Source organism: Ammodytes marinus (genome assembly GCF_949987685.1).
Source record: "Ammodytes marinus genome assembly, chromosome: 5".
Lineage (NCBI taxonomy): Eukaryota > Metazoa > Chordata > Actinopteri > Uranoscopiformes > Ammodytidae > Ammodytes > Ammodytes marinus.
The window spans coordinates 25,118,284-25,145,642 of NC_137234.1; the positions used below are offsets into that span (position 1 = coordinate 25,118,284).

The 27,359-nt window shown below is 40.7% G+C and overlaps 1 protein-coding gene across 1 annotated transcript; it reads right to left on the reverse strand.

Moving 5' to 3' along the window:
- Positions 1 to 208: 208 nt before the first annotated feature.
- LOC307250580 (aminopeptidase N-like) lies at positions 209 to 26,286 on the reverse strand (the record flags this gene model as incomplete). The annotated part of the gene is made up of 21 exons (XM_080027697.1): positions 209 to 364; positions 5,348 to 5,429; positions 6,277 to 6,417; positions 6,499 to 6,666; positions 6,801 to 6,908; positions 7,298 to 7,389; positions 7,515 to 7,662; positions 9,365 to 9,420; positions 9,545 to 9,684; positions 13,654 to 13,727; positions 13,918 to 14,090; positions 14,203 to 14,268; positions 19,049 to 19,114; positions 19,213 to 19,356; positions 19,447 to 19,560; positions 19,997 to 20,151; positions 22,417 to 22,543; positions 22,822 to 22,964; positions 23,234 to 23,376; positions 25,212 to 25,512; positions 25,962 to 26,286. The coding sequence occupies 21 exons, from the start codon at positions 26,284 to 26,286 to the stop codon at positions 209 to 211; spliced, it is 2,922 nt and encodes a 973-aa protein (XP_079883823.1).
- Positions 26,287 to 27,359: the final 1,073 nt, after the last annotated feature.

Consider the following 27,359-nt stretch of genomic DNA (forward strand, 5'->3'; position numbering starts at 1 on the left):
CTTAACTCAGTTGTGTGGAAAACATTGACATAACTGTATTAAGTAAATTCAACAACTTATTTTTTTGAGTGCAGAGCTAGGGTAAATTTGCTTTCAAGTGTGGACAACCTCTTCCTTCAAGCAAGATTGATTTTTTATGGAAAACTAAATTGACAGTTTTAAAATTGCATTAGGTTAAAAGTAAATTCAGAGAAAGCACAATGCATCATTAGGGTTCTGCTTCAGCTTCGAACCACTTCAGAACACTCTCCTTGTTGTCTGAGATCCATTTCATGTTGGCAATGGTTCTCTCAATAGACTGATCCACTGCCAGGGTTCCAGATCCAAAACCAACTTCAGCGTTATCTGCCTTGAACTGCCTCAGCTATAAAAACAAACAAAATAGCCATATACAAGTCAGACAACAAAAAATTACAGGGGCAATACAAAGAGGCAGGTGTCTGTTGATCTAAATCACAAGTATAGGACCAGAGTCAAATTACTATTTAATTCGAGTCCGACTAGAGTAGACACAATTTGACCTACTTGAACTGTATATATCATAAATTTAATAAAATCTTTTACTTTATACCTTTTTTTGATTCTCATTTACATAACACAGTAAAACCCCTACATATCCAAAATCTCAAACAGTACAGAGGCCTGTTTCAGGTAGCTGGTTATGAGGCAACCCAGAGTTTGTTTGCTCTGAGTTAGTGGAAACTCTTGGTTTTCCGTTTCAGGTAGCAGGTTCAGCGTAACCGAGAGTCAGTTTCTGCGGCAACATACACCGTGGGCCTAACCTGCTGGATAGGTGATTTGATCTACTCTGAGATTGTTTTCACTTTACACTGCAGCTCGGACTGAAGCAAAATCACTACATAGAAATCTCCATCGGGATGTTTTTATCATTTCCTGATGATTTTACGTTTGATCGATCATTTATCTGATCAGTAGCCTTGTTCTCAGCCCTCGGCAACCTTACATATAGCAAACATGCTCTACATTCAGATTAAAGGTGAAGTGAGCGATATATTTAGGTTAATATACGTATTAAATCACTCTATATTCAAACAGTGATCACTTATATATTGTGCACGCATGTAATCGGCAAATTAAATTGTTCTGGGATCCCGAAAGTAGTATCCAATCAGAATAAAGAACGCTACAAACCGGCACCCGTCTCACTGCCGGTGCCCCCGCAGAGCAACAGATGGGTGAATGTTTATTCACATACAATGGCGGAGCAGGTAAAAATCCTTCCCAATGTCTGTTTTGATGGTTTTTATCATGTTTTATCACACTTATGGATCTGAGATGATGCTAGATAACTCGCTGCTTGAAGACCGCAGTGCATTAATGTGGTGACGTAGGGACGAGCGAGGGGACCGCTAACTGCAGTAACTGACAGGAAGTTAGCTAAAAGAACCATTCCGCTTACAGCACCTTTAATAAACCTATTTTATTGTATGTATCTGATTATTTATTCTTTTATGAACAGGAGTTTTTTAACGTCTGTGCCACTGAACAGATTTCAGGTTGAAATGTAATTCTGCGGCTGCACGCGGTCGTTACTGTTCACTTGCGTGATCACAAAGTCACAGACAAGCCTCGTTAAATAGCCTAATATGGATATAGAAATAATTTAATAATTTAAAATGTGATCACTAGAGGACAAGGGATCTGGTAATAAATAAATCAGGCTCTACAATGGAAACTGTCACCTAATTTGTCTGACGTTAATGTCTTTCACTCCCCATTTGAAAGAAGCGACAGTGTATTTACTGCACAGTAGCCCAGTAGTATTATAGCTTGCCTACACAATACAGCAAATATAAAACACTGTCAGCAACGCTGTGCAGCCCCATCTTAACACTTTTGCTGCCGCTGATATGCGTAATTTACGGTAATTCTTAAAATAGACTAGGACCTATTGCTTCTCATACGGAAGCAATGATGCTCTTTTGTTTGCCCCGTTTTTTTCTGTATTGCAGAGGTGATTAGATCAGAGTTATGAGATAATATCCCCGTTAATTCTTCTCCATACCGTAAGCTCATTCTTTAATATTTCTAACTCTAGTGGGAGGAGCGGAGAGGTTTTCTTTTCTTTTATGGGAAGTGGGAGGATCAAGCATTTGTTTCGCCTGTTTCCATGGTGAATCATGTCATCAGCGATCCATTGACGATGGCTTTTACGCACACGCTCAACTCAGAGTGAACATACTCAGAGTTGATAAACCCAATGCTGATCCACTGTTCTGAAACCGAAAACCCAGAGTTGCTCATCAACTCATAGCGCAGGATTAAACTCAGAGTATGTAAAACCAGCAACGTGAAACAGGCCCCAGGTGAAAAGACATCCCCTCGAGTACAACAATATTTACACTCATGTGATTCCAACAAGTGCTAGAATAAATATTAAGGCGAGACACGGCAGGCAAAACATGGTTTTTTTGAGCACTGGTCAATTTTGAGATTTTTGTCTATTTAGCTTCCATAACATGTCTTCTTTCATACTAGTATGGATAAAAGGTCCAAAATATACGTTTTAGGTGTTTATTTTACTAAACTTTGACTGCTTGCGTCTGTATTTTGCTCCTAAGTTCGTCAAAAGTGAGCATTCTAACGTAACACACCGCGACCGCTGTATGAATCATAATAACCATTGTACTGTTGGAAAGCTCTGAATCTCAAGAACAACGTTATCTGATCCAAATATGGTAATTTCCTTTGTATCAGAAAGCGACCTCATTGGCTAATGCACATTTCTGACGATGTGATTCGCTAAAACGCATCACGTGATGCTAGCCCCGGGTAGCTCGAAAATCACAAAATAAAATGGGAAAAACGTCGAAAATATGCCAAACCAAGACAAAAAAATACTTAATTAATTGGCTACGGACATTACATGATCGCCATTTGAAGGGGAGAAGTGTTAAAGACATGTAAATCACGCCGATCACGTCGGAGAGACACAGACTGTCAGACGATCAGAGGGGAGATGGTGGGGAGAGAGAGCGTCTGTGCCGACAGGAGCAGGTTGACAGACAGTGGCTAATAATGAATTAACCACGTTTAAATTAGCATGTGGATGTAAATGTTACTATGCTATGGTTTATATATGTTAAGCAGTGGTAGGCCTATATGGCATTGAGGGGTGTAGGGCCTAATTCAATAAATTACTCTAGCTATAATCAGTGATTGTCAGCAGAATTCACGTTTTTATCTTTAACGGCCGTTTTCTCAAAATGAGCTTTTTCCAATACTCTGCGAAAGATATCTCAACTTCTAGACCACTGACATCAACCAAACTTTTTATGATCATTCATAGCACTATTTTAAAGGTTTTTACACAAGGATTTGTTAATATATTGTTAATTGTCTGATTTATGATACATTTTCCTCCTAAAAACATGCCGAAAATGCATTTCTCAAGGTGCGAACACACTGCACAGCGCGGCGCGGCGGTTGGCCGCGCGAATCGCAGGTTCCGCGCCGCGTGGTCATTTTGGCTCATTTGTGTCCGCCGCCGGCCGCCGCCCGATGACTCATTGAATGTGCACGCCCAGTTTCTTCCCGCTATTTACATCTCTCTCATCATCGTCGTCATCCTCACTGATTTGTTTTTGTTGGGAGCGTCTCTGAAGTAGGCTATTCTGCCTTCATCATCTCTGCCATCGGCCCTTGTATTGGTCTCACTGCACCTCTCACATTTCTCCCCGCCACCTGCCACCCAAGCTTCGTAAACACACCCACACATGCGCCCACACACACACACACAACCCGCCCACACACACACACACACGCACATATGTATCGATGGCCGTGCATATACATTCACGCCGGCATATCAACATGTAGAGAAAACCCAAACAGATTTTCAGATGTTTAGGGAAATGTTTGGAAGTGTCAGTTGTCGTATTTAGTTTTTATTGTCTCTGCATATTCACTCATCTGCAGTACATCTTGCCTGGCTTTCTCTCCTTCTCTCTTCTATAATGTGAGTCTATTCCTTGCTCCTTTTACTAAAAGGTGTCTCATTGAACTGCTGTCATACATTTTATCGATGTGTTGGAACTTTCTCTCTCTCTCTCTCTCTCTCTCTCTCTGTCTTTTCCTTCTTTTTTCCCTTCATCCCTCCTTTCCCGACTGCACCGCCAGCCAGGTTTCACGTGTCTTGTAGCTCAGCAGACTCACCCGAGTGATGTCGGGAGGAGCTCAACGACGCTGATTGGCTATCGCAGCGCTGCCGGCGGCGAAAAGTTCAATATTTTCAACTTCTGCGGTGGCCGCAGCATTCGCGCCGCGCCGCGCCGCCCCTGGCCGCGCGATCCGCTCGCCGCCGGCCGCCGGCCACCGGCCGCCGATTCGCGCGGCGGCGCTCGAAATACATTGACTTTCTATGTAAACTCGCCGCGCGGCGATGTGCAGTGTGTTCGTACCTTAAGACATGTACATAGTCTTTTTTGATTTATTAAATGAAAAAAGGCTGTATCCAAAATCTGTTGTGTAAAAACTTTAGAAACTAATATGTGGTTAAAATAAAATAGAGATTTTAACTCTGGCTTTATCCAACATCTCAAAATTTTTCTCGAAAAATGACCCAAATTTACGCATAATTGGTTAAATATTGCCATATTTGCATATTTAATAAAATATTAAAGAAAAACATGTAATACAAAAAATAATTGTGTTAGTGTCAGTAATCAACTGGCAAAGTTTCATGATGATATCTATAAGTTAAAAAAAAAATCCCTATTCACCTGGGGTGTCTCGCCTTAAGAAAAGAAAAATAAGTATGAGAGCAGATTTACAGTAATAATAAGATGGTATGTCTCTTTCTACTTATGTTCATCTTATCTACATTAGTGTCTCACAGTGCAATTCACAGTGACACACAAATTCAAAACACCACTACTTAGTTGGTAACTGACCCTTCTATATGAAATCAAGGTTTGAAACAACAAATCTTGTTAACCATGATGTATAGCGAGAAACCTGCTGATCCACAGGCCTGCCGGACAGTCAGGCATCTCCCATATCATATGGAAACCTTGTGACACACAACTTAATCTACTGTACAACATTTGTTGGTTTTGGTTTTGGAAAGGCTGGACAAAGATACAACCCTCCAATCCCTTTTAAATATACGTTAGGTATTGCTCTTACTAGGGCCCAATGTTGAACAATTCAAAATGTGGAGAAATTCAGTTTGTTTCACAGACCAGCCATGCCAAGTTATGGTAGCTTGCAGTGGCAGTTGCTCAGTCCATGGAGAAAGAGATAAAAAGTTGTATCTAAAACTGGGCAAAATCACTACTGAAAAAACCCAATTAATTACGTGAAAAAAGGGACTGAAATATCTAACCTGTTGAAGCTCGAATTCAGTGGAAAAGCGATTAGTGACTCCGTTGATGAGGTTGGAGAAGGAGAAGGAGCCACCGCCATATCTGATGTAAAACAAAGCAAAGAGATAACAGATTACCAAATCAATATTAATTGTTTACAGGTGAGCAGGGTCCTTTTTCCTGTCATTTAGAATTAAAATGCCAACTGTAAAGTACGCTGTATTTTCTAAAAGGCACAGTTAAACAAGGAGACAGGAATTTTACATCCTGCTCTGTTTGAATAACAAGAGACTAAATTACATTTAGTTAAAAGGTCTCTGAATAAAGCCGAATCAAATTAGATGAATGACCATGGTCACACAGATCCAGACGATTGCCTGAGATTTGATTTGAAGTCACACCAAATACCTTTATTTTAATCTGAAAAATAAATAAAGGGTATATTTTATGTAATGTGTACTTAAAATATGGGAGCTAAAACAAGTATATAATTTATTTGGAGAAAAAGAACACAAACTACCACTGAAACATCCTCTCAACAGCCATGATATCAAGCCTATGCTATAAAGGGGGTGGAGGGGCTGCACGGTTCATGAGGGGCAACAATTAAAGTTCATATAAGGCAGAATTACACTGAGCACACTTGGTAAATAAAAGCAGTCACAGATAGTAAACATTGCTGTAACTCCCTATATGCTCTGGTGATTATGTTAAAATGGATATTGTATTATGTGACTGTGATTCAGCTTGAATTCTGACTTTTTTAATCCATAACAACCTTTTTACTCAGAACTGTAAAAGCCATTTCAGCACCTTTTAAATTGTCATGTTATGGAGAAATTCTTATTCTGAGCAGACTCGAGTTATAGAATACAGATCTAAGGACGTTTCTCATGTTTGATGGGAATGCATTGGAGTAAGCAACTAAAAAGTATTTTGTTGTACTCACTGGGTGAAAATGTATGACCACTCAGCCCTGACAAAGTCCCACACCAGAGACTGACCAATCACATTGTTGGCAATGTAGACAATGGTGGAGGTAGCATCCTGCTTTCGGATAAATTCTGGATTCAGAGTGTACTGCAGGTACCTGAAAAGTGTACATGTATAACATTACTATAAAATGTAGTATAATATATAGCAGTATTAACTGGACAGTCTGTAGCTACACCTGTTGAGCAGCCAGGGTTGTTTCGTGCAGGCCAGGGCATAGCGGAGTTTTTCAGCTTCAGTAGCAATAGTGGCATTCCTAAACTTTCCCCAAGCAAACTCCCACTCTTTAGCGCCACCTGCTGCAATGGCGTTACAGTACACAGTAGATCGCAGGTTGGGGTGAATCCTGAAAAATGATGACATCTTTAAAGTCCATTACAGTGATAAAGGAAATATAATTGCATTTAAAGTATAGTAAATAGTAATTGTTGTATTGGATGGGGAAAAAAAGTTACACATTGAGATGATGTACACACTCACTCATTGATGTCGGAGTCCATCCATTTATCGAACCATGACTTGGTCAGTTTTTGGCATTCTTCGAGGCCTGTCCTGCAAGCCAAGCTAATAGCATTCACCTGATTATACCTGAGAAAGGAGCAAAATGAGGAAGAAGGAATATTAGAAGACAACATGTAGAGTATTAGTGGGAACAGTAAAACAGGGGTATTTGTGAAGTATTCTAAAAGGAGCAATAGTAACAAGCGATTTGCCAAACTTAGCTCGTGTTTTACTGAAGTAATGCTAACAAGGCTGGATAATAAAATTAGATAATATTGTTGTCTTTGAGTAAACAACTGTACTAACTTTCATGAAAATTAAACACTGGGTCCTTATGGGGTTTTTCCCTATATTTTTGTAGCACAGTTATTTCATGTTGAACTGTCTAATTTTGAAATAAAATTATTTAGTTATAGTCCATCTGAAAAAGTATAATCTCCAGAACAATTGATGTCTATGTATTTCTCCTTACTCACTGGTCCATGTGTCCAGCTGGTTCCTTGCTCCAATTGTCAGTTATATTTTTATAGTAATTAAACAGAGGGGTGACCTGTTTCTTCAGGTAATCCTAAAAACAAGGAAGACAGAGAGGAAAATTTGACAATTAAATAATTTTATCAGATAAAAGATGACCAACTTTTGTTTTGGCTCTTTTAATTTATATTCTAGTATGTTTGGCTGAAAGAAATATACCTGCATGGGACCATAAACCTCACTGCGGTCAAACATGAGGTAGAAGAAGTCCAGGTTGTTCAGGGCCGACTCCCATGGTATATAATCTCTCTCTTTGTTCAGGTACTTAGTGGTACTGAGGGCCAGCACTGTAGAAATGATCTTTGCCCTTAAGATTACAAGATTGTGAAAATGAATTGGGATATCCTTCAACATATTGATCATTAATTGATAGTTTTCACATATTTTAGTTTAACCCCTCACTGGCAAAATAATTATATACCCTCATAAATATACTGGGAAGCATGAATCAAATACTGTATATTCTATTTTGTATAGGCTTCGCACTTTAAGGCTTTCACTATTGGGTTAACCCCAAATGCGCATTTAGCACATACAGTAAAAGAGCGAGTCATCTGCTCCCATATTTCATCAGCGAGACTGAGTAGCACTACCTCGGCTATTTTCAGAGCCACGAGCAAACATATGGGGCCTTCTTCAGGACCCATACAATAAAATCGGAAATTGCAAACTTGACACATTAAAATCTCATATGGCTTTGTGGAAAGGCTAAGATATTATTTAGGGTTTATGAGATTGGCACATAGGCCTACGTTGATACAAATTGTTCCTAAATCTTAGTTTAGTAAAACAAATGTAAAAAAAAGAGGGATAGGGAGAGATAGAGATATAAAAAATACAGCAGTAGCCGACATGTTTTTTCCAGTTTCAGATTGTTCAATTTCCTGATGAGCAGTTTATGATGAGTAATGATCATGAGAGAGTGAGTGATCCTCACATTCAGACACCTCTAACTATATATCATCTTTAAAACCTTCTCTCTCTTCCAAAACCTACAATTTCTACACTTGTATTAGCCCTGGGTCCAGTAGACCCGAACATCCTGAATGTAATATAAGGTGTACAGTGTGTGTTGACCAAATAATTTTTCTGATATATGTTCTTCACAGTAAATGAGCCAAGGCCAATGAGTCTCAGTTTGAAATTATAATTAATAGTATAATTTTTTCTTTTGATAAAAAATAAAATGGGTCCCACAGACCCGAACACCACACAAGGGTTAATGCAGTCAAATGTAAAATAAACTTCCGGTATATGCCACGCCCACTTCTTGTTGTGTATCCGGATACAGATACAGATAATTTTGTTGGTTGAACAGATACAGATACAGATACAGATAATGACGTCTCCGCACACCCCTAGCCCACAATGTTGGTGCTGGGCAGGAACTAAAAAATGTTCAGTGCTACGCATTTGCGTATGGGATAAACCCAGGAGCTGCGCCTTTACTCATAGAATCTGGAATTTCAATACATTACTACTGTTTTCCCTATACACCCTGAAAACTAATGTAGCACCGATGATGTCGCTGCCTGGACCCTTACTTTTGGCTTTAGTGAAGGTTACAAACCACTAAGGGTGTTACGGTACACAAAAGTCACTGTTCGGTTCTGTACGGTTCTCAGTTAAGATGAAAAATGCAGAAAAAAACTGTGTGCAGCATTAACTACAATTGCAGGTATTTTTCAGTATAGAAAAGAAAATACTGCTGCAAACAACCAAGGTCCAATAAATAAAATACTTCTTAAATAAAAGTACAAGTTCTGCACAGCAATCAAAACAAGCCTGAACATATGGCATATTTACGTCATCTTGACGCTATTTACACCATAATTATGTATTGCGGTGCAGTTCGGTACGGTACGGCCTGTGCGGTTCGGTACGAATACATGTACACTTGTTACACCCCTACAAACCAGTGAAAATATTTTTTCTTTACTTCAGTAATCAGATGATCATTCTCTTCATTACATTCATCTTTTATGTCTGATACTATTAATTCAACTTACCTGGCCAGGTTGAATGCATCATCTACCAATTGAGCTCTGTTGATCACTGGAATTAGCTTGAGAGCAAGAGCAAAGACCATGTTACTACAACTGAAAACAAGTTGGATCATTCCACATAATAAGAAAGTAGGAAAGCAGAGGTCACACAATATCACCTATCATCAGACAGTTGTTTCTCACCTGATGGTTGGTGTTCAGAACATTAAGGAGTCTGTCCCAGTTTTTCTGGTCATAGTTGACTCTGTAATAACCCACCACGTTGAGGTTGGCCAGTACCCAGTCAGACCCTAGTGGCTCAGTCTTCATTGCATCAATTGTGGCTACAAATAAAAGTGAGTCACAGTTGTCATTATAATTGTGCAAAAAAACATACCTATGTGTGCATAGGAGAGCTCAGGTAAGACCCAAGCTTCTGTTTGCAGGCTGGCACTGCTTTGTTGCACAGCCTGATTGATGTGAGCTAGCTGCTGGTGGAGGAGAAGAATTTGACCAAGCCCGGTAAAGGTGTATGACTTAAACCTTGGCCTCCCTATAGAAGTGACGGGCTGCACATTCTTTTGGAAAGGCTACCCCTTCCGTATCCCCCTTGTCAGAAATAGTTATGCACCAATCCTTCCATCTGAGAGTGTGGACAAGGATAAGTTTTACTTATCACTTGACAAAGTTCTTGGTAGGATCCCTAAGGCTGATAAGATTCTCTTTTTTTTGCAGGGAATTTAATGCATGAGAACAACAGGGTATGGAATTAAGTACTTGGCAGATACTTGGTCAGATTATTGCAAATGGCATGAGACTAATCACTCTGTGCTTTGAGCACAACCTGACAATAACTAATACACTTTTCCAACAGAAGAACAAATACAAACTTCTTTGATACACCCTCGCTCCTAACACTGGCACCTGATTGACCATGTTAATATTTGACATTGTGACATCAGTGATGTTATCATCACCCATGCTTGAGGGGTGCAGACTGCTGGATAGATCATTGTATGTTTGTGGAAACGTATGACAGTACGCCCTCCCATGCAGCGTAAAGCATGTATTAGGAGGCGGCTGAATTGCCCCTGCCTTCAGAACAAGCTTGTCAGAAATCATTTTTGTATCTCCGTTACTGGGAAGCCGGAGGAGATGAATATGTCTGTAAAGTCACTTTGGAGCAGAAGTGGACCTCCATCAGCTCTGCTCTCTATGACGCAGCAGGCCAAACAGACAGCCTCAAGAGTAAGAGACACCAAGATTGGTTTGATGAAAACTCTGACACCATCCATGACATGCTAGAAAATATGCATGGATGCAGCGTATAACCCTTATGGCGCTTTTCCACCGCATGGTATCAGCTCAACTCGACTCAACTCGCATTTTTGGCTTTTCCACCGCAATTTCATGGTACCTGGTACCACGTAGCGGCTGCTTTTTTGGTATCGCCTCGCTCTAGGTTCCAAGCGAGCTGAGCCGATGCTAAAAGGTGACGTCGGCAGACGGCCGGCCACTGATTGGCCAGAGACTATTGTCTGGCCAATCAGTGGCCAGAGACTACCGGCTTCATTCTGTTGTTTATTCTCCCCAACTCTCCGGGACTTTTGAGTGTATTTACGCCGCGTGCAGCCTTCTCTGGCTCTCTTTCATTTGATTTGCATCACAGATCTGAATTTATTTTCCATATATTCGCTAAGCTCACCCAGTGTTGGTTGTTGGGGAAGTTACTTATCATACGAGAGGAGACATGTAGGGCAGCTAGCAGCTAGGCTAATAGTAGCCAGCTGGGACAGACATGATAGCGAGCGATTACATTACAAGCCTCGGACTGAACTGATTACCTCAATAAAATATTCAGGCTGAGACACGGCTTGCATTTGAAAACACGTATCCTGAAACAAGCACTAAACAGTCAACTTTATCATGCCCGTGTTTACGTGCATAGGGATGTACGTGACGCATCCCTACAGCTGACTGTGTGGCAGAGTCACACATCGGGATAACAACCATCCCTTTTAATGGCCCGTAGCAATATTCTTCTACTTCTTTTAGCAAACAGATACAAGGGGGGGTATTTCTTAAACATTTTTCATCCGTGTTTTTGGCGGTTGGTTCAGTTAATAGTGCAACAACTGCTCGCAATTTCTGCTCTGCTACTTTGCTCCGGAGTAGGCTTTCAGCCCCTTACGACGACCCCGCCCACGTTCAGCAGGTACTATTTGCGGTGGAAAACGACCCGTGCTGCTACCAAACCAAGTTGAGTCGAGTCGAGTTGAGTCGAGTCGAGCTACATTTGCGGTGGAAAAGCGCCATTAGAAATCCGTCTTTCAGTATTGCAAGGGAGCAGTGGGAGAAAGCTCTGTAGGAAGTTAAGAGGACTACTCGGATCCCAAAACATTTGTGGTAGGTGAAAAAGGCTGAAGAGTATAATGCCAATATAAATGACAAGCATAATATTTGCAAAGCTGTAAAAACAATATATGGCCCAACAAATCATTATATCACTCCTGTGAAGTCAGGAGACGGTACATCACTTTTAAAGGACCATAATTACATTCTGTTGAGGTGGGTTTATCATTTTGAATGCCTACTTAATCAGGAGTTCTGATGTGGACCTCAATGTTTTAAGTTCAGACCAAAGATTCGCCTTGCAACTGCTTGCGACGAGACGGTTTTAGAACGTCGCGGGGGATAAATCGCAGCAGTGTGAACTGCTCGTTGCAGCGCATTGCAAGCCGTTGCAAGGCGTCGCAGAAGATTCAACATGTCAAATCGCAAGGTCCAGTTTTAGAACGTCTCAGACGTCTCATCGCAAGGAGTTGCAGTTGCAAGCAGTTGCAAGGCAAATCTTTGGTCTGAACTGGGCTTAAGAAGAACTGCCTGACTGTCCCCCTAGTGACACCTTCAATCAGCCACTAAGCTTTTCGGAGCTTCAGTCAGCTATCTGTTCCCCCAGGCCTCAAGTCTCCTGGAAACAGGGAGGATACCAACGTACTAAGACTCATATCAGTATATCACTGAGGTCTGTTGTATGGTGTACATATACTAGAACGTTACCACCACACCCCACTGTCTTATGTATTTTCAATATTCTATTCTTTGTCTGCTGCCTATATTGCTGTATTTCATTATCTTCACTTTCAAAGCATGAAATGGCGCTTTTCCACCGCAAATGTAGCTCGACTCGACTCAACTCGACTCAGTTTAACTTGGTTTGGTAGCAGCACGGGTCGTTTTCCACCGAAAATAGTACCTCCTGAACGTGGGCGGGGTTGTCGTAAGGGGCTGAAAGCCAACTCCGGAGTCAAGTAGCAAAGCAGAAATTACGAGCAGTTGTTGCACTATTAACTGAACCAACCGCCAAAAACACGGATGAGAAATGTTTAAGAAATACCCCCTTGTATCTGTTTGCTAAAAGAAGTAGAAGAATATTGCTACGGGCCGTTAAAAGGGAGGGTTTGTGTCCTGATGTGTGACTGCCACACAGTCAGCTGTAGGGATGCGTCACGTACATCCCTATGCACGTAAACACAGGCATGATAAAGTTGACTGTTAAGTGCTTGTTTCAGGATACGTGTTTTCAAATGCAAGCCGTGTCTCAGCCTGAATATTTTATTGAGGTAATCAGTGCAGTCCGAGGCTTGTAATGTAATCGCTCGCTATCATGTCTGTCCCAGCTTGCTGCTATAGGCTATTTAGCCTAGCTGCTATGTCTCCTCTCGTATGTTCAAAGTAACTTCCCCAACAACAGCCAACACAACTGTGAGCTTAGCGAATATATGGAGAGAAAAAAATCGGGTCTGTGATGCAAATCAAATGAAAGAGAGCCGAAGAAGGCTGCACGCGGCGAGACAAAATACACATAAAAGTCCCGGAGAGTTGTTGAGAATCATGGGGAATAATCAACAGAATGAAGCCGGCAGACGGTAGTCTCTGGCCAATCAGCGGCCGGCCGTCTGCCGACGTCACCTTTTAGCTCGACTCAGCTCGCTTGGTCCCTAGAGCGAGGTGATACTAAAAAAGCAGCCGCTAGCAGGTACCAGGTACCATGAAATTGCGGTGGAAACGCCAAAAATGCGAGTTGAGTCGAGTCGAGTTGAGCTGATACCATGCGGTGGAAAAGCGCCAAAAATCTTCTTCTTTCTTTAATACTCCGACTATCTTGCAATTGAGGAAAATATATAATTACCTTACCAGGCCATCGATGAAGGCCTACAATGTTTTATCTCCACTTACCAAACTGTCAATCTGAGTATTTTCATTTGTCAGTACAACATCACAGTGTTATTGGTGGTCTTTTAACATCCTACCATCATCTTTAAGCCATTGTAGTGTCTGGTTGTTTTCATTTTTCATCCACGTGATTGGGACAATCCATCTATAGCTGTACAAAAAAAACGAGTCTATTGTTACATTTCATATAGAAAACTTTTTATTTACTTTTTTGCGGTAATAATAAAATGAGTTGGAATACTGTAGTCAGTACAGCAATATTATTAACGACAGACACAAAAAATAATGAATTAATTTGTCTTGAGGGGGCAGGGGTAGAAACTAAAATGAAGCGCACATACTTGAAGGGAGATGGAGCAGTGACCTCAGATTCTGGATCCAAGAGAAAGTGTTTCTGGGATACAAACCCAGTTGTGGTGTTTATGGTAACCACAGGAAAGCCCATCTGCAGCACCCAGGTGCTCATAATATCATCAACAGTGTAATGAATATCAGTGCCAGTAGCATTAACAGCCTGGAAGCAGACAGACAATTCACAAATTATGTAACAGTTGTAGCGAAGATCCTTTTGATTACATTTTAGCTGAATGTTGAAATCAAAAGAGTTTATAGAAAAAAATACATGCCATTTGCAGATTCCTGAATAGGTCAGTGTAGACTGCATTCCCGAAGGCAAATTCATCCAAGTAGGTCTGCCGGAATGACATAGAAAACAAAGACATCAAAGACAATGTCATAGTTTCAAAGACAATTACATAGTTTCATGAAGAAAAACATACACTAGTTGGCCATGAACCTACATTCCTTTCTCTCTACTGAGCGGAGCTTGATGGTTCCTTGTGGAAAATGTCATGGCCAGGGCCTACAACCTACGTAGCAATGCTGCTTATAATTAAGTGCAGGTCCTCAAGTATTGAGGACCTGTAATTATTGTTATCCACCATACTATTGCTGCTTCTTCTTCTTCTTCTTCTTCTTCTTCTTCTTCTTCTTCTTCTTCCAACTCTTTATAGCTGAATCTCCTCCCACGACATTACGCGCAGCAACGCAAACATTTCACAGAACGTGCATCCCCACGCCAGGGGCCTATTGCACAAAAGTGGAATAAAGACATCCAGGATGATTGATAAAGCCAGCCTTGACAAAGTCTAGCCTGGGCACTTTGGATTAGTCAGTTGCATAAACGCCAATCCAGGATGTAAAGGGGCTGCTTTGTCAAGCCAGGGGCCTATTGCATAAAACTAAGATAAGGGATTAACCTAGGATATTTCGGTTATCCTGGCTTGCGTTAGCCATGATCCGGTTGCATAAAAGTGGAGGGACATAAGTTACCATGGAGATTTATCCTTTACGTTTAGCCTGGTCAGGACCAGGCTAAACGTAAAGGATAAACTTATTCTGTTGCCTGACTGGTTCAGTCAGCTGTCACTCCGATCTGAAATCAAAAAGTGAAATTTAAATATATTCTAGATTCATTACACATGAAGTGAATTGTATCTAGAATAAACATACTTTTCAGAAGGTCGACATTTGAGGATTATAAATCCTTTTTTTGATTGGTTTTAATATTCTAATATTTTGAAATACTGGATATTTTATTCCATGATCAATCAATCATCCAAAAAAAAGGCCTGACATATTTCACTTTGTGTAATGAATCTATGAAAGTTTCACTTTTTGAATGGACTTTCCATGATATTCTATTTTTTAGATGCACCTGCAGACTGCTCACTGTCAACTATTTTATCATAAAACAATGCAGGGACATCAAGATCAGTTGGCAGAGAATACAGTTGCTCTATGAAATGAACTGCCCCCTCACTTACGGGTTAAACTAGCAAGGCATTGTGGGAAAATGGGCCGTCTTTTCCATTTTCACATCAGTAAATCTGTGTTCGATCTCTGGGTCTACTTCTGAAAGCTGTGGGCTGGCATTTAACAGAATTACTTACACCTGGCTTGACAAAGCGGGCCCTTTTCATCCTGGATTGGCGTTTATGCAACTGACTAATCCAAAGTGCCCAGGCTAGACTTTGTCAAGGCTGGCTTTATCAATAATCCTGGATATCTTAATTCCACTTTTATGCAATAGGCCCTTGGGGCCTATTGCATAAAACTAGGATAAGGGATTAACCTAGGATATTTCGGTTATCCTGGCTTGCGTTAGCCATGATCCGGTTGCATAAAAGCGGAGGGACATAAGTTACCATGGAGATTTAGCCTTTACGTTTAGCCTGGTCCCGACCAGGCTAAACGTAAAGGATAAACTTATTCTGTTGCCTGATTGGCTCAGTCAGCTGTCACTCCGATCTGAAATCAAGGTGTTAAACAGTTATTCCATGATCTCCTGAATACTGCTTTATTTTCATTAGCCTGTTTTAAAGTACCATATAAAAGACTGCATTGTCATTTAGTTAAATAGTTCTTCTTTTTTATTTATTTAACCTGAACCATTTATAATTAACTTAATTATAATTAGATTAAGATGCAATGATATAAATTATAATTATTTATGTGATAGTCTGTTCATATTGCGGGCTATATTTATACAATTGATTATCGATGGCAGATGACGTTGCAAGTGTGGGTCAAATAAATTCACTTAGTACTTATAACTATATCGAGGTGCATCTGAAACAAAATTCAATATCAATGAAAAGTTCCTTTTTTCTGTAATTGAATTCAAAAAGTGAAACTTAAATATATTCTAGAAATTCATTACACATGGAGTGAAATTAATCTAGAATAAACATCAGAAGGTCGACATTTCTGTATTATAAATCCTTTTTCTGATTGGTTGTATGTAACATTCTAATATTTTGAGATATTGGATTTTTTATTCCATGATCAATCAATCATCCAAAAAAAGGCCTGACATATTTCACTTTGTGTAATGAATCTATGAAAGTTTCACTTTTTGAATGGACTTTCCACAATATTAATTTTTTTAAATGCACCTGCAGACTGCTCACTGTCAACTATTTTACCATAAAACAATGCAGGGATATCAAGAACAGTTGGCAGAGAATACATCTCCTGTATGAAATGAACTGCCCCCTCACTTACGGTTTAAACTAGCAAGGCATTGTGGGAAAGTGGGCCGTCTTTTCCATTTTTCCATCAGTAAATCTGTGTTCGATCTTTGGGTCTACTTCTGAAAGCTCTGGACTGGCACTTAACAGAATGACTTACACCTGGCTTGACAAAGCAGCCCCTTTACATCCTGGATTGGCGTTTATGCAACTGACTAATCCAAAGTGCCCAGGCTAGACTTTGTCAAGGCTGGCTTTATCAATCATCCTGGATGTCTTTATTCCACTTTTATGCAATAGGCCCCAGGTGTAAGTAATTCTGTTAAGTGCCAGCCCACAGCTTTCAGAAGTAGACCCAAAGATCGAACACAGATTTACTGATGGAAAAATGGAAAAGACGGCCCATTTTCCCACAATGCCTTGCTAGTTTAAACCGTAAGTCAGGGGCAATTCATTTCATACAGGAGATGTGTTCTCTGCCTTCTGCTATTGCTGTCCCTGCATTGTTTTATGATAAAATAGTTGACAGTGAGCAGTCTGCAGGTGCATCTAAAAAAATGAATATCATGGAAAGCCCATTCAAAAAGTGAAACTTTCATAGATTCATTACACAAAGTGAAATATGTCAGGCCTTTTTTTTTGGATGATTGATTGATCATGGAATAAAAAATCCAGTATCTCAAAATATTAGAATATTACATACAACCAATCAGAAAATGGATTTATAATACAGAAATGTCGACCTTCTGATGTTTATTCTAGATTAATTTCACTTCATGTGTAATGAATTTCTAGAATATATTTAAGTTTCACTTTTTGAATTCAATTAAAGGAATTTTTCATTGATATTGAATTGTGTTTCAGATGCACCTCGATATTTATTTGACCCACACTTGCAACGTCATCTGCCATCGATAATCAATTGTATAAATATAGCCTGCAATATGAACAGACTATCACAAAAATTATTATAATTTATATCATTGCATCTTAATCTAATTATAATTAAGTTAATTATAAATGGTTCAGGTTAAATAAATAAAAAATAAGAACTAGTTAACTAAATGACAATGCAGTCTTTTATGTGGTACCTTAAAACAGGCTAATGAAAATAAAGCAATACACGGAAGATCATGGAATAACTGTTAAACACTTTGATTTCAGATCGGAGTGACAGCTGACTAAGCCAATCAGGCAACAGAATAAGTTTATCCTTTACGTTTAGCCTGGTCGGGACCAGGTTAAACGTAAAGGATAAATCTCCACGGTAACTTATGTCCCTCCGCTTTTATGCAACCGGATCATGGCTAACGCAAGCCAGGATAACCGAAATATCCTAGGTTAATCCCTTATCCTAGTTTTATGCAATAGGCCCCAGGGGGTGTGCTATTATTTTTCTAAGGAATCCTCCACAAGGTGGCGCTGTTATTAAGCCCCAAATGAAAAACTTTTGAGAGGCCACGCCCCTCACACCGTATGTCCGATTGATTAGAAATGTCTTACACAGGTACACGTAAGGGTGCTCTACAAAAAAGCCTCTGGGACCATATAAGTCCGCCTGGAAATATTTTCCGCTGATTTGCATAAACTGAAAAACAGATTTCTCTCAACAACTTTTTCAAATGTCACCTAATCACCACCAATTGTATCACAAAGCATCAAGGGACTTAGATACAGGTGTCCCTAAAAGATTAGTAGGGTAGCTTGAAAAACATAGCCGCCATTGACCAAAACATTTACGCGAGGGCGGGGCTTAGCAGCTAATTGGCCATAGGTCCTATCATGATTAAACTTGCTGGATATGTGCAGAACACGTGTAGTAGCGTGTCTCCAAAGTTTTTCTGAGCCAAACCCATAGGGGGCGCCACAAATGCGTATGCCAACGCCCAACGCTAAAAAATGCCATGTCTGACAGGCCACGCCCCTTGCACCCTGACTCTGATTGACTTGTAATTTCTTACATACGTGCAGGTCATGGTCACCACGATAAAGCCTCTTGGATTATAGGGGTCAGCCATGATTTATTTTCTCACCTTATTTGCATAAACCGGTTCGGTGAAGCGTTTCGAGTCGGGCCGACGGGGGTGGCCCTGCACTTTTAAAATGTCTGCTGAATTTTCTCGTTCACTTTATTATCCAAGCGAATGAAATTACAGTTATCGATATGGTGATATTCTAATGCTATGTTTGAATAAATACCCTATGAATTGAGCAGTGCAAACTTTTTCTGCAATGTCTTATTATCATGTTCTTGTCAGAATAACTAATGATGCCATGTTACCGAGGGAGAATTCATTTAGCAAGGACATGTAAACCCGCACTCTGTGATCCGTTCTGTAGGATTCTTCACTGTGTCAAATAAAAGAAGTCAACGTTTTTTAACTGTGGCTTGTGATATTTCTTCAGATAAATATTATATGTTTTTCCAGTAAGTTGTTACCCTGAGTCCCATGACGAAGACTTCTTCAGTCAGGAAACCCGACAACATCCTCAGAACAGATGCTCCCTGAGGATGAGCAAACACATTTTTAATGATGAAAAATGGTGGATTTCATCGCAAGATTAGCACATTGTTGTTGTGTTGGCCTGAGTGTGTGAGGTTACCTTGCTGTATGAAATGGCATCGAACAGCTCACTGATCTGTGCTGGTTTCTGGATGTCCTCTTCTTTAGAGGACAGAGGGTGAGAAGAGGCCAGGGCATCAACGGCAAAAACTCTGTGAACATCATTGAGCACGATGAGGTCTTTCTATTATGAAACAAATAGATTGGTTAAAAATTCCACTCATGATGATAATTCTACATTACAATGATTATACCGAGTCAATGACAATCTTACCACATTCCAGCCAGGTTCAGCCTTGTCTGCTCCAAGGTACTCAACATAGGACGCAAAGCCTTCATTGAGCCACAGGTCATTCCACCACCTCAGAGTCACTAGATTACCAAACCACTAAAAACCGAAAAAAATACATAAGCAGATCTTTAAAGGCTATCAGACCTGATGACTTGGGAACTCAATTTCATTTACTCTTTAAAGAGGATTGGAGACTTAGCTTGGACTTTACTGCCACTTGAGATTAAGTGTGCTCTCACAATTTATAGTCGGGACCAAGGTCCAAACCAAGGGTAATTGTTTTGATCCACTGTGTACATTACTCCGTACTCCCGTTTCCTTGTTTCTGTCATAGTCTTTTTTGTTTTTGAACCAATAAGCAAGACAAGGAGATTTCAGCTGGTATTTTCATTTCTGCATTGCAGCAGGAAAACGGTTTTACGAAAATACGAGTGTATTCTCCTTTCTGCCACTTGGGATTCAACCCATAAAACAAACTATCAGAAAGTACATGGACCGTGATGTAATATAATTTGCAAAGTTAAATAATTACCATGTGAGCAAGTTCATGAGCTATGATGGTAGCAATCCTTTCCTTGTTGGAATTGGAAGAGTATGCTTTATCATAGAGCAGTGCTGTCTCTCTGTATGTGATCAGACCCCAGTTCTCCATGGCTCCAGCATTAAAGTCTGGTAGAGCTATCTGATCTGTATAACAAAAGAGATTATTAATAATGATAACAATCGAGTTTGTTAACTAATGCTCTTAGGGCGCACTCACAATAGGCATTTGTACCATGCCCAAGCACGATTGACGGCTTAAATGTAGTTCATTTGACCAGTGTGAGTGCTCCATACCGTGCAAGATTCACTTCCTTGGCCCTGGCAAGATTCAAAAAGGTGTGCTTCGGCACGGTATGGATGATAATATATGAGCACACGAATCGATGGTCGTCCTGACGTGCAATGGACATTGAAAAAATGTCACAGAGGGGTTTGCATTGGTGTGATGTGCAAGTCTAATGTTTGATGCCAATTTGACTGGATGAAAATTTCAAATACAATCGGATTCAAACTCACTCCAAAACCATAGCCTGTGCGTATAAAGACATGGAGATGTATTGGCAAGAAGCAATGGTGCTTATGCCTGGATATTTAAGCTGCGAACACACCGCACTGGCCGCGCGGCGAGATTACATACAAAGTCAATGTACTAGCGCGTGGCCGCGCGTCCACCCAAGAATCGGCGGCCGGCGGCGGGCGCTTCCGTGGCGCGTGACAGCGCCTCATCGAAGCGCATGAATCGAAGGCGCTACCATTTGCGGCGCGGCCAACATATGCGGCGAACGCAGAAGATGAAATTATTTATCATTTTGGCGTCGCCGCGCCGCGATAGCCAATCAGCGCTGAGATTGCCCGGTGGTCTGCAAGACGAGGTGGACGTGTGGAGTGAGGACATTGGGCTTCCAATACATTCTGCAAATATGTGTATTTTGCATCTGTTTAGCTGTTGGTTGTACTTTAGCCAAGGTAGCGCCGGTTAGCATAGTGAAACTCACCCAGCTGCGTGCTGTTCCGGAGGATAATATGAACCCAAACTTGACGGCAGTGTCCGTGTGGAATTCCAATATAGTACAGCGAAGCACCGGTGTTGTCCTCCGCCAGACCCGGCACACTTTCACTTTCAGGTAGGCTGATGTCTGCCTTTATTTTTGCCGCTGAGCACACACTGCTGGTGTTAATGTGTTAAGTATGTTGCTGAATTGCTGTTAATGTGTTTGTATTTGCGATCGGGGTGCGTCTTCATGCTGTTTTAATGATATTTGTGACAAGACCGCCGCTGGTTACACAGTGAACCTACATCTGTATTTTTTGGCACAGCTGGACCATGTTAGTGTTGTTGTTGCACCGTAAGTGTGACGGGTCTGATCTCGGCGTCGGCGTCAGGAATATATGGCCCAATATGATCATGCGGCGAGCCTCTTGCGTTCACGCGGTCAACCACCGCCGCCTTCGATGTGGCGGCCGGCGGCCGCGGCTCCGGAGAATATGGCCCAATATGACCAAGCGGCGAGCCTCCTGCGTTCATGCGGCCAACCGCCGCAGGGGGCCAGTGCGGTGTGTTCCCAGCTTTAGGGCCAGCAGGGGAAGAGAGGGGGGACAATTGCACTTAAGCACGGCACGGATCAACAAGGCATAGTGTGAGTGCAACCAAATTGACCCATCTTAACATGTGATCTTAAGAGAGGATGGCACTAGATTCCTAGAATACAAAACATGGTTGATTTCAGGATACTGTAACAAAACCTGGGAACGTACAGTGTGAGGTGGTAATGACTGGATGAGCATGGACAACTGTCATAAAAGACAGTCACAATTAAGTTAAACAAGTTGTTTGTGTTAAAAATTGATACTGTACGTGATCTTGTCCCCGTTTGTGAGCCCTGTCGTAAAAACTAAACTGAAAGATACAAGCATTCTTTTGTTTAGCAGTTAAGGGGGAGTGTTTTATATTGTACAAATGGCTTGACACAGCAGTTGTATATAAAGTGACATGGTCTACAAAAGGAGGCTTTATTTAGGTTTGACCGTAAAAACACACATGATGGCAATAGACTACAAGAACAGCTGACCAGTGAGGGAGTGAAAGAGTTCAATCAAATCATGACCTACTGGGGCGCCCTTAGCTCAGTTGGTAGGGCGTCCCCCCCATGGGCCTCGGCCAGCAGCAGACGCGGGTTCTATTCCAGCCTGCGGTCGTTCTCTGTATGTCACTCCCCTCTCTCTGCCCCATTTCAACTCTATCTCTACAATATCAATAAAAAGCATGAAAATGCCAAAAAAAATATCTTTAAAAAAAAGAAATCATGACCTACTTTGACAGTAATTGAAGATTTGTTCTGCAGGCTTATATTTGTCTTTTTCTTTTACCAGACTCATTCATTCCTAGTTCATTATGTGAGGCGCACTTACCAGACTTGGCCAGCGGGTAACTGGAATTGTAATACCCCTCAAAGAACTTAAGGATGGGTCCAGTTTTGTTAAGAGCATACTGTCCTTGCCCAGCATCAATTGCAGGCTTCCGGGCAAAAATACGTATCTAAAACCCAATGTATGACACACAATATGTTACATTTACACAGGCTCATCATGCACCTTTTTTTAGCTTGAATATCATAATCAGAAGCCATCAGAACATGGCTGATCATAATCAGAACATGGCTGCTGTTTGGAATCTTTTTTTTTGTTAATGTATATCTCCATATTAATAATATTTACATTACTATCTGTAGATTAGTTATTTTTATATATAAACCATGACAATCAGATAATGCTGTTTAAGTTCAGTAGTAGTCAAGTCTTTTTGGCATCACTTACCAAAACTCCATCTAAGGTTTCACTGATGAAGGTATAGTCACTGACGATGAACGCCAGCAGGTAGGTGGACATTTTCTCAGTTGGCTTAAAAACAGTTTCCTGGACTTGAACAAGTTGACCAGGCATGGTGACATTGCTTGATTCTGCAATGAGAAATTAAATGTAAATAAAAAAAAAATATATATTTCATCTGATTCATTTTACTGTATAGGAACACTGTAATGAACAACATTTTAATCACATAAGATCTCTAGTTGAAATTAGATTTTTCTTTCTGTGAATATTGCGGTTTATTCTATCCTGCTGTAAATTCTATAATTCAATACGAAAATTGTGTTACATTCACTTATAAATCAAAAGGAAAAGCAAACTGTGAAAATGATACTCTCCCAATTATTGTTGTGCAACGAACCTTTTACTTCACTATTGGACAAGGCTACAGTTCCAATGTCATGGATCAGAGTGATATGGAAAATAGCTTTCATAGCTGGCTCGTCAAAACAGGGAAAAGCCTTCCTGGCGTCTGTCGGCTGCATCTGAGTAGTAGCAACAATCCTGACAGGAAATAGATAAATTACACTTAAAGCAGCTCCGAGTAACATTTAAATATATTTTAAACAGCCTCATGTTTCCTCTGATAATCATAAATTACCTTTAACAGCAAACGAGACCATCAGTGCAAAGAAAGACGTTTTTATATAGTTTTTATTTGAGACAGTTATTTGTCGTCATAATGACTGATAACGGGGCTGAACCATCAAAGAAAAAAAAAGAAAATGCAATGAAGAAAAGCTAAAAGGGAGAGTGGTAGACGAGCGGGAGGGCGTTGCCAAGCAACGAATACACAATTTCACGGGAGCGAACTGCAGTGTTTACTCCTAAATGAATGGGCGATAGCCTACTAAAACAAAGTTTACTTTGCCTCACCATCATCAGATGAGTCGACCATTATTCATCTGAAATAGTCATTATTTACAACAACATAAACACATTACCTCATCGTGATCCATACTAACTGCTGTCTCTCGTTCATTCGCTTTCTGTGAGGACACGGAGTCTTTCAGCTCCGTGAGAGTACTTCGGTGACACTGCATCAACTCATTGCAATCAGGTGTGTGTAGCACTTACTGGCATTAGTTGATGCTGTGTCACTAACCACTCTCACAGAGCCGAAAAGAGTCCGGCGCCCTCACACTTTCAACACACGGACATGCACTATATTGCTTCCTGATTATTTGAATCTCGCACGCCCGGCACGAGCTAGAAAACAGCTTCACGACAGCTGGCGTCGTAAAAATACTACCGCTTTTGTCCAAAGGGGCCGCCAAGGGACCAAGTTACTTGTAGTGGCTTTAATGTTTAACAAAACATTCTTTTAGGCAAAACACATGTTCACAAAGTTTTAGCAAGAGCAGAGCCAAATTATAAAAGTGATATAAATTACATCCCTGTTAGTCATGCACAGGGGTAGACTCAGGAATGTAGAATACAACTTACTTTCTAAAGGCCCCAGGAATTGTCCATGCGTGCAGCTATGTCTTGTTTTTCAAGATACACATTTAGAAATAGAAACTTTTAAACATGGCTGCTGTTTTAGATCCAGTTTGTGCTAGGCATTTACACAATTTTTCAACCCTCAACTATTAAGCAGAGGGGCTGCATGTTTTTTTTGTTTTTTTAAGAACCAACCATGCACTCGATGGGGGACAAAATTGACAACAAACAAGCCAGAACATGTGAATAAGAATGAAGAATACGAGTTACTCGTATCATTTGTCATTGGAGTGACACGTTTTTGCCAAGCCCCAACCACAGCTATTTCTACCAGCATCTAATGAGGAAGTGACAAACATTGCAGTACCTTCCAGTGGCCACTAGGGGGTGGTACCAAAAGTGAGCAATGTTTCGTTGACTCACTTGTTAAACAGGCCGTTTTCAGTCTTATTAAACCTATTTACGGGCTGGTCCACAAAACCATTCTAGTCTGTATGTTTAGGTCATATCTCCATGACAACACCAAGGGGGGTGCATTTTTTTTCTAGCAGGCTAGTTTTTATTCTTTTGGAGGTTAAAATTTATGAATAATTAGGGTCGCAATCTCTTGAGTGACAGCTAGCCGCCCGTTGTCCCTCACTTTGCCTCGGAGGTATACGTCAGCTAGATGGGCGTATCTCCGTCCCCCCGAAGTCACATCGATGCCCTTTTTCGGCAAGAGGAGTGAGGCGGAGTAAAAATCTCACAAGATGGCGAAGAGCATAAGCCAGGAGAATTGGCTGCAGTAGGAATAACTGAGGTCAGCCCGGATGCTACATCCATTTTATATACTATCTATGGTTTTTTCCCACCAGGTAAAGTTTTAAAGCTCGTCATCTGACACCAAATACACATACTTCTTAACTCCATCCTCCATGTATTCGCTCCTATAGAAGCCTCCCAGGTCATCAGCCAGCTCTCCGGTGAATTCAGTGATCAAGTGGTACGACTGACCCTGGATCAGTGGACCATCGAGCTGTAACACCAGGTACTGAGTCACAGTCTGGAGCCAGGAAGACTTGATTGCGGGGGCTTTGACTCCGCTGACTGAGATGAGCCTTGCCAAGTGGTTTTCAAATTTGGTGTAGTTCAGCTTATTGGAGTGGATAAGAATCAGGTCCGTCTCCGCAGCACACTTAAACTCCACACTGGACTCACCTGAAAAATCATAAAATAAGTATGATACATGTATCTTTAAATTCTTGGGATTTTGATGTTAAGGTAAATACACAGTTTAAAACCCAACCCATTATCTGAATAACAAGTGAGTGAGGGTTATTCAATGAGATTGTTGTGTTAACTGCTCTACAATAAAGAATTAACTATAAAGCTTAATGGGACCATATGTCTGTTGTACTGTTTTTTTCTTTTTAAAATAGACAAGAGAAGCAGGGCCTTTCAGTTTATTAATTACTATATGCAGTTTAACTATTATTACCTTACCTTGATGCATTTTGTTGTTGAAGTTAATAACTGTACTTGTAAATTGTAAAAAAAAATTTAAAGCCTCTGTACATGCCATTTTAGCTGTGTAAACCTCTTTTCAAGGCAGTCTGATACTGTGTACAAAGTACATGCAATGAGTATCAAACGCATGAAAACCTTACCAGTAAAGATGAACAGTCCAGTTGTCGGATCTGGAGTTAGCCGTGGCCACAGGGTGACGTTATAGCTGTCTGGCACCAGGCTCTTTGGCAGCCGATACTTGTCCCAAGGTTCATTGGAAGGGGCCGGTGTGGTGGTGACAGGGGCCATCGTGGTGACATGGGGTTTAGCTGTCGTTCCTCCATCCGTTGGCCCAACATGATTATTATTTAGATCCTTTTCCTGTGAGTAGACGACAGAGAGAGCTATGATAGTAGCCAGGGCACCCGCACCCAGGACGACAGCCACAATCCCAACGGGTTTACTGATGTAGAAACCTTTCCCCATGTTGTCTGCCTATGATGTGTGTAAAGGAAGGTGAAAGTATATATGTAGCCATGAGTAGCATCTCCCCTTTCACCATTGATTGCACCAGGTGAAACATTAACAGTGACATTGTAAAAAACTTCACATGGACACATTTTTTTCTTCCATACAGTCTCTACATACCGACACTTACTATCCTTTCAACTTTTTGGAAAATTGCAGCCCAGAAAACATTAAATTGTAATTCTGCAGCTAGACCCAGACATAGCTAAACAGAAGGAATTTAAGGAAGATTTTCAATTGATATTGATTAAGAAGCATGTCCAGTTCTTCTAGAATACACTACACCAGTGGTTTTCAAACTGTGGGGAGTTATGGCAGGGGGGGGGGGGGGGGGGGGGGGCGCGGATGAATATGTGAAAAAAATAAATAAAATGTTTTTGAGTTTGTGTTTTTGATATTAACATCATATTAAGCAAATGTAAGTTATCATACAAAAAAAGGAATCAAGTGTTTTGGTCTAGATAGTTAATAGCCTAATAATTGAATCAGATCATCTGGGAGATAATCCGAGGTTAACTGATCACGTGATGTCACGTTCACGTCCTAGCACAGTGTGTATTGAGTTTATTTAAAAACATTTGGAAATGGGGCTGCCTTCAGTTTCCCATGCACTGTGTATAGTCTATAGCCTATTTCAGCCTCGTCTGTGGAAATAAAGATAGCTGGACAAGAGTTCTTCTGCTTCGTTCCTCTCACTGCATTCAAATGCATTCACTATATTACAGAGAAATATGTCTTGTTAAAGAAAAAGAGCACCAAGCCCAACCCAGAGGACCCTGCATAATATTTTATTTTAAATTAAATTAATATTTTTATGGAAAATTCATGTGTCTTTTAGCTTCTAATTCATCCGACCCAGTGTCTCCAAATTATTTGTTCACACAAAATTCCTCATATTTAGCCTCTTAATTTTCCTCTCAAAGTGCACCAGATTCATAGCCTGGCATTCCCAGACCTGCCACTAGGCGCTGGCAAATTAAATTTGCTGCGCGTGTTGGTCTAGACACGCTCCGTTGAAGCTTTATCAAGAA